Consider the following 14,356-nt stretch of genomic DNA (forward strand, 5'->3'; position numbering starts at 1 on the left):
TAAATTTAAATGCAAAAACATAAAATAGTTCTTATTTGGCTACCTTAGCCATTAGCTGAGGAGCCAGTGTTCCCATCCTATGCCCATGGAGAAGAGCATGGTCTGCCATAGCTTGGACTAGACATTCCCCCATGAACTACAGCCAGGAACATCATAAAAGTGGATTTACTCACAAGATTCTGAGTAAATGTGACAGACAAAGTGACAGCTGTTTCCTTCTGAAATCAGGTACAGACCTTGTTGACAGCAGCCATTAGTGAGCACCACAATATGGCCTGGGTTGTTTTTTGTTTTGTTTTATTTTTGTTTTTCATGTTCTGTTTCCTGTTCCTGGAATATCTTTCTCCCATCCCATTTTATCCTGAAACATCTGATTGACCATCAGTCCCTCAACCCTTCGCCACAGACAGTTTTTACTATCCCTGGGTAAGAGTACTGACTGCTCAACTCAATTTACCCTAGCACTTTTAATTCAATTTTAAGTTCCTTAAAGAATAGGATTTTAAATGCCCCCTCCCCCTGAACAACTTTACAGGGGTCTCAGAAGATACACTATGTCTACAGAACACGAACTGTTCCCGAACTACAGGCTTTTCTCTCTTGCTTCATTGGTCCTGTACGATTTTGCTAAAAGTTCGCTTTATTTTAAAAAACCTCATGTTGAATAGCAATTTTAGAGCCTCTATGTGTCCATCCCTTTGGGTGCTGTTTAAGCTACAGCCCCACACAAAGAAAGCATTCAGAGGGGTCCATGCTTAGGCAATAGGATCCAACTGGACAGAGGCCTTGGTAGTATGAGATGCAAAAGATGCCCAAGAAAATCCTGTACCATATGAAAACCCCCAACAGTCTCTTAGGTACCTTTATTCCATCCATGTCTTCTCCCCAAGATAATCATGTTCTAGGAATAAGGGACCAGCCCACAGAGTTAGTTGGGCAGCATCCTAGCCAGCCTGTCTAGGCAACCACATGAATCCTCTTAGCCCAATTTTCTTCCTCCATCTTCTCAGACGACAGCTAAGTCACTCCTTCTTCCATAACATCTCTGTGATTCACCCCACTCATGCTAACATGACCTCTGTACATCTGTGCCCACTGTCACCTTTCTGATCACTACTGGCCTCACAGTGTTCCCTTCAAGTGCCATTTTTCCTTTTTGATCCAGGAGATGTTCCTTTCAGTACACTGCCTGTGCTCTGGTACCTCTAGGCCTGCAGTTTCTCATAAAATGGCTCCATCCATCCACCCACCCACCCATCCATCCACCCGCCAACCCACCTATCTATCCATCAATTAACAGGGCTTCAAATATCTTTGTTCAGGGATAAGTTGCAGTCTCCTTCCATACATGGACATATGATTCTCAAGTACCATAGTATAGGCATGTACATCCCATGAGCTCTTCTTTTTCTGAAGCTATCCTTTATATACTTAATCAGGTGCAGCATTGTATCTGAAGCAGACAGGTCCCATGAATAGATATTAAATTCATGGAATGAGCTTATGTTCCTTATTGTATGAGGTGCCCTGTTGTTACCACATTGTATCCATGGAGAGTGAGTGCAGACACTCCAAGTTAGAGCAGATGGCAAGTTCACCCATTAAGGTATGCCCTTAGCAAGGCCATGGGCATCTGTTGGGTCTCTTTCCAAGGAGTAAGTGGCTTTGATACATGGTACATTGGACAAGACATGAAATATGCCATAATGTCCTCCATCTTATGCCGAGGAATGCAGCCTGTCAATTCCTGACATAGCAAAGAAATCACACATGGAGTTATCACAAATGATAATCAAGGAATCCGAGAGAAGTTTTTACTGTTTATGTCTTGCCACTGCCAGTCTCTTATCAACCCCTATGTTATACTGATTAGAGTTACATATATACCTATTGAATGAATTTATACTCATATCTATTAAATTAATACATTGTGGACAACTGGAGAAAAAGGCATTAGTAAATATTCACCTTATGGCTGTTCATCCCTATAGTTTAAAGGGGACATTTACAGCATATGTGGCTTTCCCATCCCTGAGTTCAGAACTGTAAGGTTTTTCATAGATGAAAGGAACACAAAATTTTTCCTTACAAGATTGATAAAGGATCTGATGAGGTAGAACTTGGACACTTAACACAACAAAGGGTTTATCTGAGAGCAGGGAGGGTAGCAGAATGCCATCAGGGGCTTCCTTTCCGTGTCAATTATCATGTATATAATGTGTCCTCTGCCACAGACAAAGATCTGTGTACCTAAAAGAATCTGGATGATTTAGATTGAACAGCATGGAAAAGAAGCCTCCAATGGTTGTGAATGACATTCTGTTCATCTCTTTTCTCTAAACTCCTTGTCATATTAACCTAGGTAGTTACAAAGGAAATCTACATACTTTTTGTTTTCTTGTAAAGATAATGTGTGTCTATTATGTTCTTGGTACAAAATACAATACAGATAACCAAAGGTGTTGTAAGCAAATCCTCAAGAGGAGAGCTGGGTTCCTGGAAAACCATCCAACTCTGTGACTGAACAGTGCAGCGGTTTAGTGATCACTAGGTCGGGTTCGCTTATCATTCTAAACGAACACACTGAAGACTGCTCAGCCCTTGCTTACCCATGCTGCCCAGTGGAGACCTCCCTTTATAGAACTACATAGGATTACGGGCCTATGACTAGAGTACCAGGGATTATCAGAAGTGCTAGATACAGCCGGTCTGCATTCACAGGACAAGGGCACTGACTACCTGAAAAATCTATTCCCAGATGGACGTGGACGCTGAGGAGAAGCGCCATCGCACACGGTCCAAAGGGGTTCGAGGTAAGTTCACTTCCCCATGTCTCTGAGACTGGCGGGGGGACTTTTATCCCAAAGAACTGCTGTGGCAGTTTGCTCTGACCCCCCCAGCAGCACTACCCTTTTGGTAATTTTCCATGGGAGAAAAGTACCTGTGACACACAAATCAAATAAATTTTTATGTTTTCCATCTTTCTGCAGTTCCTGTGGAGCCAGCCATACAAGAGCTGTTCAGGTTAGTGCTTTTGGGGGGAGAGGTGTTCCCAGCAGCAGTTTAGAAAACTTATGCCTCTGAATGGGTATACTGTACTTATGAACTCAATGGCAACTTGCTCATAGCCTGCTATCGTGAAGAAATTAATTCTCCTGAATCTGCAGATAAAAATCATTCCTGTATCTCCTCTCTTGGTCAGTGATCTTTCCCTTTTCCTCCTCTGTTGGTCCTTCCCTCCCTCTCTCCTTCTCCCCTCCCCCTCCCTTCCTCCCGACTCTTTCTCTCCCCCTCTCCCTCCCTCTCTCTCTCTCCTCTCTCTCTCTCTCTCTCTCTCTCTCTCTCTCTCTCTCTCTCTCTCTCTGTCTCTCTCTCTCTCTGTCTCTCTCTCTCTGAGAGGCCTACTGCCATCAGTGCCCACAGAAGCCCATGCAGCTATATAATCAGCTCTTTCCTGTTGCAGCTGTCCCACTCCAGGCTGCGATGGCAGTGGTCACGTCAGTGGCAAATATGCACGACACAGAAGGTAATGCCTGCCTTTTTCACAATGTGCTGTCTAAGATGGCTTGTTTAGAGACCCAGTGCAAGTGAAGACATGTGGGTAGGTGTTTGGGAATATAATGCATGCTCCCCTTGTCTTCTTTTCTCTTACTTCTCCATGAACTCCATGTGCCATACAGTTCTCCAAGCACAAGCCACTCCACGTCACAATGTTGACAACAGCGTACACATTGGCACAGACTATGATGAGCCTTACATTCTCACCTGTGAGTCCATGCTCAGCATGCAGAAGGCTTTGGCCTTTCCATGATCCATGAGGAAGGCTGAGCCCTTCCCTCTGACCTCACTTCTACTAACTGAGGACAGTGAACCTCAGGAGATAGACTAACGCAAGACCTGTTGAGCTTTATAAAGAAACTTTGGTCCCATCATCTAAGAGATCTTGTTCTGGGCTGCAGAGTGAGGCGATACCCAGACAGCTGGAGGGAATGCTCACATGGGATGAGAGTTAGGACAGATCACACCCATAGTCCTGAAGACAGGTGGCCTTGTTACTCTCACAAATACTAGGTCTCGAATCCCTAATGGTGAGGGGTATGGAGAACATCTGGAAGGAATTTAGCTAAAAAAAAAAAAAATGCACCAGGGCAAAAGCACCTTACATACACCTGTGGCCTGCTGTCATACCTATGTTTTGTCTTCACATCTGCTCTGACAGGAAACACAGAAGGGTCCTACTGTATGAAGGTCCCAGACATGATAGGTGAGAAGTGCCTGCAAGTTGTGATGATGCTGTTCTCACTTATTTTTCCCAAGTCATCCTGTTCAACAAGCTGTCTGTTGGCCAGACTGACATTGGAGTCCGTTGTTGCCAGAGATACTCAGGGTGACCTCTCCTTTATCCTCATTCTCTATTTCCTCTGCAGTGAAACAGTAATTTTGGGGTAAAATCAAGCTATTATTTTGATTGTGACTTTGGGAAATCAAAGGGAAATTCATGAATCATTCCCCAGATCTCCATGATGGCACAGAAGGACACAGGGGATTGCTCAATGAGCATCCATCACGAGATGGCCATCTGGTTTCCCCAAAGGAGGCAGGGGCCACTTTTCTCTAGAAATTTTTAAATTACTAAGTTTAACATGTTACATCACTATTCATACCATAAAAAGTTGTAAATTTTTGAATCAGGTAATGAGACTAGTAACTAAAATGTAAATTTTGCTCTTTGGAGAAGTACACGATTAAGGTCTTAGTCTGTGTGCTTAAAGACAGCATTGTGTGCTCAACAGAAAAATAGTTGGCAAACAGCAGGCAGCGTCTATTTTCTCCTAATCATCTCTTCATTAGCTGGTAGTTAAGCTCTATCACAGCTATGAAAATAGATTATTAAATTTGGTTAACAAATTTTAACTGGGATTGTGCTGGATATCATTTCTTAGCCACAGTTTTGCAAAGAAAAGAAGAAAAAGAAAGAAATGTCTAAGAATAATTGCAAACATTCATGTAGTTTTTATTCTGTGAACAAACAATTGTTGTACTATATGGGGTTGTGTTGTGGTATTTCAAGGTATGTTCACAGCAAGCACTGATCAAGTCAGAGAGATTAGCACTTTCTTCTCCTACCATCTCTATCAGATTCTTCACTAAGGTGAATTCCTGGAAGGTGTTGGTTGATGCGGCCATGAGGGATGTATATCCATTTCTTCCTTGGTTATGTACTCTGCTTACACATGGTTTCTGAGGGTGATCTGAAGGCAGTTTGGCCTCATTTCCCAATTCAGGGTTGACTCTGGCATGAAGCACTCAGGTGGACTATGAGGATAGACACAGAACCATGCCAGTTAGAAAAGTTTCCCACAAGCCTGTTCATATAAAAATGATGGTAACATTTTATCCTGAACTCATTCCCTCTGTTTGAATTGAGATGTTCACCAAAAAAATACACAAGCAATGTGGTATGGGTAGAAACCAAAGCTCCAGTCTGGAGACCTGGATTCCAGCTTCCCCTGTGCCACTGATGACCTGAGGCCACAGGACAGGTTGGCTGTGAACTCCAGAGTCTTCAGGACACTGGTGAGAACTGCCAAGCAAAGCCAAGAGATTATACATTTTAACATCTTGGAGCTGCCAGTATATCAGGGTTAGAAGATTTTGGTTGTGTCTAGCTTTGATTTTTCTGGTTTTAAAGTAACTGCTGGCTGTAGTATTTCCCGCTCCTGAGACCTGTCCATTCTCACTATACCAGCACACAGTTCACCGAGGCAGTTGTGGTGCCTATAAGGGATGTCTGATGTGACTTAGACATGGGGCTTGTCTTATTCGTAGACAGACATGGGAGCCACAGCCTGGCATGGATGAAATTATCTGCCCTTTTCATCCTTTTAGGCGTGTATTTCTTGTCAAGTGCTTTCTCCTTAAGGCTGCAATTTCACTTAGCTTCTATGTCCCCCCAGTCCATGGTGTTATTTTAATATGTTGAAGTGTCTCTTTGAGCATGCACAAAATGACTTGAGGCAGATGTGGGCAGTTCATGTTGTAAAGAAAAAAGAAATCAGTGTGTGTGGAGGAACCCAAGGTAAAATGGTACCTATTAATTATATAGTCCTTTAATTAAGAAAATCAATATTTTCTCACCCTTTTAGTTTGCTATCTGTGCTTTTTAGGCACAAAGGGTGAGGCTCTGCGTGTTGGTCAGTCTCCTTGTGGATGCTGACTCTGTCACAGCAGATGGGTGTTCTGGGGTGATGGAAACAGAGGTGTGGATTTCAGAGAAATGGGGAATACAGTAGAACCAACCACTAGATAAAACCTAGGAAAGGAGACAGTAAATTGAGAATATTTTACAATTTAAGATTTGGATTTAAATATTAGGGTCAGAGTAGGATTATAATATGCATTTGGGGATGTTTTGTATCAATTCCTATACTGTGTCTTAACAAAAGACAAACTGCTTGTGGCTATTTATTTGTTTGTGTTAATAGCTCACAATAATTTATGGACTCTGGAAAACCTACATCCAACTGCACAATTTAATGGTAAATTGAAATTAAGCTAGTATAACCTATAAAGGAAATAGAAGCATAGAAATGCAGGATATATCAAGTTCATACAGTACTAAGTTCAGTATGAGTCTTCTGGCAGCCAGGGCAATGATGAGAAACATAAGAGATAGACTCTCAGGTGTCTGACACAGCATGACATCAGTCCCTCTGAGCAACACCCTCTTGGCACCAAGCACTAGGGTATCTCAATGGATTGCTGACAAAGGGATCCATCCTCAGCTGACATTTTGGTGCCCCCATCGGCTAATCTGGGCTTGGCTTCTCAGAACACTAACAGATAGGACACACGGTGACCTTCAGAACTGTCAAAAGTCTGTGGACACAAGTCTGCCTTTTGTCCCATACATGGTTTCATGTCACTAGCTGTGAATATGTCAAAGACATGCATGCAAGGATGGGACCTGACAAAGTGTACCCTGAGGATTGGAGGCAGTTCTTATATTCTGAACCTTCTGGTCTCTTCTATACACAGTGAAGATGGCCTCCTTTTATCACCAACACTGTCACACTGTGTATGGCTCTGTGTGTGCAGCTTCCCTGCTCCTCTACTATGCTAAGATTTCCTACCTTGTGCTAAGAGGATGTCAGAGATAACCTGAGAAGCCCAAATGTACAGTCTAATTGGATCGTTGCTTCTCATTCTTTCTGAGTTTCTTCAGGGTCGTCTTAGGTCCCAAAGCCTGGCTGCCACTGCACTCTCCACCCCACATGCCCAAGCTGGCATGTAGGACCTGTGGACATTCAAAGTGCCAAAGACTAGAGCTCTCTTGCATGCCAGCAGTTAGGTTTTGGTGGGAGAAACGGAACATCTGTAAGTCACAGACATAACATTCATCAAGTTGCTATATGGCTTTCTCCTGGCTTTACCGAGTAGGTGAGGACCCGAGGTTTAACAACTCAGCAAGTGGCTCCCTGGGAGCAACTCTGAAAATGTAGAAGACCCTAGCAGAGGACAGGCATAGAGTGGGAACTGGTTCTGTGCATTGCTGGTGTCCTCCCCTAAACTGAATGCTGATTCTCTGTGGTTGGGTTGCTGACAAGTGAAAGAAACCCCTGCCTGTCTGGGTTGTGAGAGTGTGGGGATGAATGTGAGTTGTGTGACTGTGGATGTGAGTGGGAGTGGGTGTGAGTGTTGTTCTGTGAGCGTGGGTATGAGCCTGGGTTGTGTGAGTGTGGTACCTCATCAAAGGCTTTGTCATTCATCTGGAGTGCTTTATGAGCTGAGCCTGAGACACAAGCTATAAAGCCGAATGTCAAAAAATTTCCACAGAAATCTATTTTTCATCCTCAAAATACTTATTACTTTATTTCCATTAATATCTTAATAATTTTTCCAACAAAAAATTAAGTAATAATGACATTTTATTAGTATTTACTAGAGTGATATTAAATGCTGTGTAAGAATTGGAATTTTAACTTCACTCACAAAAATTGTTAGGTGTATATGTGTGAAATGAATTATATTTGCTTACGTATAAATGATTTCTGTAAAAGCCTCCCACACACACAAGGGGGAGAAGTAAGGGGCACACAGCCCGGACACATTTACTACCTGTGTGTTTCATGAGGCCTTCTGGACTGATTTGACAGTTAAGCGATTTCATTTACATTGAGATTTTTTTTTAATTACTTATTAGTTAAGCATGGATTCCTGCTTAACTAACATGTTAAGCATAACTTAGCCTTGTAGTCTCTGAGCACTTCACAAGCACCCTGAAGTTAGCAGATGAGAATAGCTATATTTCAGCCCTCTCAAATTTAGAAAACACTAGGCTAAATCTTTCAGTTCACATTTTTAAATTTACAAGCTTCAAATGGTAGCTTTTCTTTCTTTCTTTTTTTTATTAGGAAATTACTGGGTCCTCTCTCTCTGGCTTGTTGTGTGTACTCCTTGTTCAAATTCTCTTCCATTTCACGCACCTTTCTGCCCACCAGTATGATTGCCAGGGCAGCCGGTGGGTGAATAATTGCCTGTCTTCACAGGAGCTTGCTTGGGAGCTGAAGTGGAGGGCTTGCTTCCTGATGTATGCATGCCTCATTTGGATTCTGCCAACAGCCTCAGGCTGATATTATTCATGCCTTGACAGAGAGCACTCACTAAAAGCTTTGGAACCCAGCCAGGTACTGGCTGAGAGATAGGGGAGCATTGCAGCTTGCAACTGAGAGGAGCATCCATAATCCAAAAAAAAAAAAAAGGAAGAAAGAAAGAAAGAAAGAAAAGGGAGAAGGAACAGAGAGAGCCCCTATGCCATCCTCTTTGCTTTCCCTGGCTTCATGTAGATAGAAATTTCATTTGCATTGAAATAAAACACCCTAAAAATAATTGCATTTTTTCCTAACCACGCTTGAAAGTTTAACACAATTTTCCACGTTTAATTGCAAAGCTGATTTTAATTAGTAAGGCCCCGCATGTGAAAAATGAAGATCCACTTGGGTGCATGGATACATTGCAGCGTCTGCCGGATGTTCTAATTAACGACGGGGCTGCCTTGCAGCAGGGTGCGCCATGGGATGTTTATAAGGGATTCAGTGCACACAGCTACCTAGCCAGCCTATCTGTATTTACTCCCCTCCATTCTTTATGAGGCATCATTGTGCCTGCCGTCACCCCATCCATAAGCTTTATGGCATGCCTGTCCTTTTTACTGTTTGTCACCAATTCTGTAAATCACAAGTTAGGGCATACATATTTTAACATTAATTTGAGAACAGACCACAGCAGCACAAAGAGGAAAAAATGTTGAGACCCAGGGATTTATTTGGGTGAAGTAGCTAGCTGTCCCTGACCACTGCTACTCTGGGGCTGTACTAGGAGTTGTATCTGCACAGATACATTTGGGCACTGTCATTTTGGACTGTGGTGGCAGTTAACCTTTATTATCATAGTAAATCCTTTATTTTAAAATGTCTCTTGGCCCTTTTCCTAAGAAAACAGTCAGTCTGCAGCTGTCTGCCACACATCTGGCCCCTGCCTCCTTTGTGACTCTGTGGATTTGATACACAAAGCAAACATAATATGTTTACTCTCATTCTTGATGTTTGAAAAGCTGAATATATGCATATATATATATATATATATATATTCATAATTCTACATTCAAAGAGAACAAGGAACTCATGTCCTGGCAGAGAATCTAAGGGCTGTGATTTGAACAGGTCGTTTCTGGATTCGCCAATTATCTTGGCCTGACACCTTGCCTGAAGGTTGGACACCTGTGATCTTAGCAGCTTTGGAACATCAACAAAAAGAACAGAAAAATAGATAGATAGTGTGGCTAGTGCCGGTGCTGACCTACCAAAAGGTCCATGGTTCACTCAAATTCATCTGTGCAAGAATCATAAGGAATATCAGTATGCTCAGAGATGACTTCTGAGAAGGCAGCGGGTTGCTTACAGGCAGGTGTCAGAGGAGCTGGCCCAGCTGTACAGCTGGGGACAATATCCTTCAGGGACCCAATGTTGTGACTCCAGCTAGTTCTCATCTGAGAGGTGGTTGTCTGCTGACAGAAGGACTGCTGTGATTGGTAGTCTGCATAGTCTCAGGGGTATGTGTCCCTACTTACCAGAGAGGCAAGGAGATTGAGATTGGGAGCAGGGAGGTGAAAGAATGAAGGCTTCTAGTCAGGCTGATTTAAGATGGCTCTGAGGGCTGCTCCACTCCTTGTAGATTTAGCATCTTCAATCAGCATCTAGTTCATTTCATGTTGCTGTTACAAAATGCCCCCGTCTGGACGCTGTACCAGAAAGGGTTCTGCTGATTGATCTTATATGTGGGACCCTGAAAAGAAGGCTTCACACGCTGTTAAGCAGGAAAACAGAGGCTGGAGGGGCCCAGCAGCTCAGAAACTAATCCAAGCTCTCTAACCCTAAGCCCAAAGAACAGTGTCCTTAGTGGCTGGGTCCCCTGACTGATGCCTCTCCTATAAGATCCGTCATCTTAAAGGGTATTAGCACCTCACTACCACAGTACAACCAAGTGGAGGAAAAGCTACTTCTCAACCCTGGCACACACTATAGACTTTCAGAGGACCCTGTACTAGGAACAGTGCTGCATTCTTGTTCTTCACACCCATATCTAGGGACATTCATGCATCAGTAAAGCAATTATCATCATTTAGATTCACAACGAGAACATGGAGGAATAATTGGAGGAGCCTTCTAGACTCTAACTCTCAAAGACCTGTTATTTCTTCTCTGTGCTCTCCCCTGCCTTCCAGGGAACAGTGTCTTCAAAGTTCAGTAGCACAATATGGTTAGAAAACAAACTTCAAAGTTGGGGGTGGGGGGGAGCTTGAAAGGAAGCAACCCTCCTTTCTGACTATGGTATTGATCCAATGAGATTTCAGTATTCTGTGTAGCTTTAGATGTTGCCAGGGGTGCATACTAGTTTATGAGATCCATCATTAACCCTCCCACCTGGTGACACAGATGCAGAGGTGAACCCTACCCAGGGGCCACTACTCCTGCCTCCAGCTCTCTTTCCATTCTCTTGCACCCACTTCATATACACCATAGAAAACAGCTGTAGCTGCTCCAGACTCTGAAGTACTTCTTGGATACTGACAGCTGTTGTCATATCTCTAGGGCTCCACAGGGTCCCATGATCATTCTGGAGCCATTTCTTATTGGCAGAATCTCACACTCACCTAACCCAGCTGTGAAGTACAAAACCTCAGCACTACCTAGAAACACTCTAGAAAGGCAAGCACTGGGCCCCTATCCAGATCTACTGCATCAGAAACTGTGGGTGGGCTTCAGCCATCAGTACTTTGGTATCCCAAGGACTCTGTGGCTCTGAGTTTGACAAGGACACCAAGAAGAGCATTTCTGACCAAAAGGTCTCTCTAGAAAAGGATATGGTGCCTGGGGAGATAGCTAAGGCCAACCTAGATGAACTGAGCATCCACCCAGTCCTGATCCCATTTGAAATTTAACAGTGACTGAGGACTCAAGTCCTAACTCCCTGACAGGGAGAACATGTAGAACAAGAACTCACATCCAAAGTATGGGCAGCAACCCTACACAAATGGAGTGAACACCCCTGCTCTCATGTCCACAGAATGTACAGTCCACCAGTGTCCTCACCCTGCCCCAGCACCCCCACCCACTATCACTACCCCAAGAGAGAGAAACACACACATACACTAGTGGCCAGGATCATAACTGACTGCAGTGACTGAGATGTCACTTTGATTTAGACCACAGATGCATTTGTGAAGCTGAGCACTAAGGAACAGTCTATAAGATGTGTCTTCCCCCTGGGAAAGATGGGGAAATCGCCTTTTCAGGGAGGTTCAGGACATGGGATAAGCCACTTTTCCAGGGTCAGCCACTCCTTGCTACCTGCAGGTCCTGGAGGGCCAGGGCATACTCTGAGACTTGAAAGGTATTGTGGACACCTTCCATTTTCTTTCTTTTTTCTTCCTTCCTTCTTTTCTTTCTTTCTTTCTTTCTTTCTTTCTCTCTTTTTTCCTTCCTTCGGGGGGGGGGGGGGATGGTTTCAACACAGGGTTTCTCTGTGGCTTTGGAGGCTGTCCTGGAACTAGCTCTTGTAGACCTCGAACTCCCAGAGATCCATCTGCCTCTGCCTCCCGAGTGCTGGGATTAAAGGTGTACACCACCACCACCCGGGGACACCATCCACTTTTATACAGCTATCCCCAATACCTTTATGGAGCCCCAATAGATAACAAAGGAAAGGCATCAAGACTAGAAGATGATCAGGATGTCTGCTGGAGACCATGAAAAACCCTTCAGGACTCTCTTCTTCCCCATTGAGAAAGGACTTGTGTTGTCTCTGGAGCTTCTGCTGCTCTGAACACATTGGGATAAGCCACCCTCCTTCCTGTGGAGAGCTCACAGGGCCACTGTGTGATTTCAGGCTCTCCAACCTGCTCCTGACTTTCATTGGCTGCTCTGCAGGGCTGTACATAGCGGCTAATGCTATGAGATGACACAGAAGGATGCTGCCTGTGTATAAAAGGATTCATTTCCTGAGACTCCAGGGAGGATAGAGCAGGAACACACAAACCTCCTGGATGCAATTCTTACCATTAATAATTCATCTTGCCGACTTCTCATCACCCCAGCCAATCAGGTGGCTTGTTGTCCTCTGAATGAGACCTTGGCTCCCTGCTGGCATGAGAAAAGTAGTAGGAGAGCAGGGAAGGCCGAGTGTCACATTCTGCCTCAGAAAAGCCGAGGTGTCCTGTGTCTGTCAATCTCGCCAAGCACAAGAGTTTGGGAAATGAGGTACAACGGGGCCATGCAGCAATGTGGGAGGGCCTTCCTATACCTAGGAGCTGGCCTGATGTTACACCCCCTAAGTGTGGCCAGGATACATCCTCCCCTGAGTTTCCATGGCTACCATAATTAATTCTAGAGCCACAACTAGTATGGTGGTGAGGGACATTAAGCCCAGAAGTGGCCATAAGGTCCTCATTGTCCACCTGTCCTCTCCATATTAGCAAATGTGGTCAGGATGAGGACAGTGGAACACAGAAGGACTGTGAGGATTTAGCAAGGCCAACATAGTAGAGGTAGTCTCCTATTCAGCCATATCCTAGGACATAGCAAGCCCATCCCTATGTAGCCAGTTTTAGGATCCCTGAGTTCTCAGAATCCCTTGGAAATAAGCAATGGCCTCCTGAGTTGCACATCACAGCAGGCCCAGTCCCCTCCTTTCACTGGGACTTAATCCTTTTAGCCAGTCTTCCTTCCCCATATTTCTTTCTACCCAATCTGGAAATGGTCTTTCTTTTCCTCCAGCCCCACTCAGCTGCCTACCCACCCACTTACTCCAAAGGTGACCAGCGGGTTGGGGAGAGGAGGCAGTAACTGTAGTGAGTGAGAAAGGAACCCAGCCTTCCAGAGGCTAGTGGGATAATGACAAACTTCTTGTATTGGCCCAACTTGTTTCAAACAAGTTTGAAAAAGTAGGTTGGGAGAACCGAGCCCAGAGTCTTCTAATACCTCAGTATCCTAGAAGTGAGTCTGTCCATCAGCTATCTCTGGGGCATCCTTAGTCTTAGACCTAAGCACACACAGGGCTCCCAGGTCAGCGGAACCCCCAGCCACAGGGCAGCTTCCAGGACACTGGGAAGAGAAAGGGTAGCTGAAGAAGACTGGACTGTGTAAGTGCCCTTTGTGGGCTCTCAGGCAATGCAGCTGGCAGGAGTAACCAGAGAAACACTGAGATTGGCTCAAACTTGAATTTCAAATAAAGGTTGGTCATGCTTCTTAAATAAAGAGGAGTCTGAATTACAGCAGCCCCATGGAAATGGGGTGCTTCCGTTATTGTCACATGTTAGGGTCCTGCCATCCAGTTTCTATCACCTGACCTGCTCAGGGTGTGAGGACACACCTTCACATTCTTTTTTGTGGTTTTCAATATATCATGATTCTTCTTTTATAGGTTGGTTTCATGTTAGAGCTGAAACTTTGTAATTATTTTTAAATTTTAAAACTTAATATAAGCCTTTCCCTTGTCATTAGATATTTTAATGATGCTAAATTCCATCCTGAGACTGTGCTGTAATTCATGTGACTCTCTTATTGTTGACAATGCCCAAGTGTTTAGAGTAGTATTTTTGCTGACACTTCAGGGCTTTGGTTTCCCCTGGAGGATAGAATAACCTTATATCTCTGAGTAAAAGACATGGGGATTCAGTGTTTGGGTCCCTTACCTGTAGGATGGGGTCTGGCAATACCATATTCCTATAGCCAAAGATCAGGAAGCCCTTATTGTTCCCTGGAAAGAGGATGCTGTGTCATCATGTCTAAGATGTTTC

General features: G+C 44.1%; 1 protein-coding gene across 7 annotated transcripts in view; it reads left to right on the forward strand.

Annotated features, from left to right (window-relative positions):
• The first annotated feature begins 2,758 nt into the window (after nt 1-2,758).
• Myt1l (myelin transcription factor 1 like) overlaps nt 2,759-14,356 on the forward strand; it is a 134,217-nt gene continuing 122,619 nt past the window's right edge. For all 7 annotated transcript variants that reach the window (XM_035447774.1, XM_035447775.1, XM_035447770.1 and 4 more), the window contains exons 1-3: nt 2,759-2,813; nt 2,991-3,024; nt 3,464-3,526. In XM_035447774.1, coding sequence (XP_035303665.1) covers nt 2,759-2,813; nt 2,991-3,024; nt 3,464-3,526 — 152 coding nt within the window. The remainder of the gene's footprint in view (nt 2,814-2,990; nt 3,025-3,463; nt 3,527-14,356) is intronic.

The sequence above is a fragment of the Cricetulus griseus genome, chromosome 7 (assembly GCF_003668045.3).
Source record: "Cricetulus griseus strain 17A/GY chromosome 7, alternate assembly CriGri-PICRH-1.0, whole genome shotgun sequence".
Taxonomy (NCBI): Eukaryota; Metazoa; Chordata; class Mammalia; order Rodentia; family Cricetidae; genus Cricetulus; species Cricetulus griseus.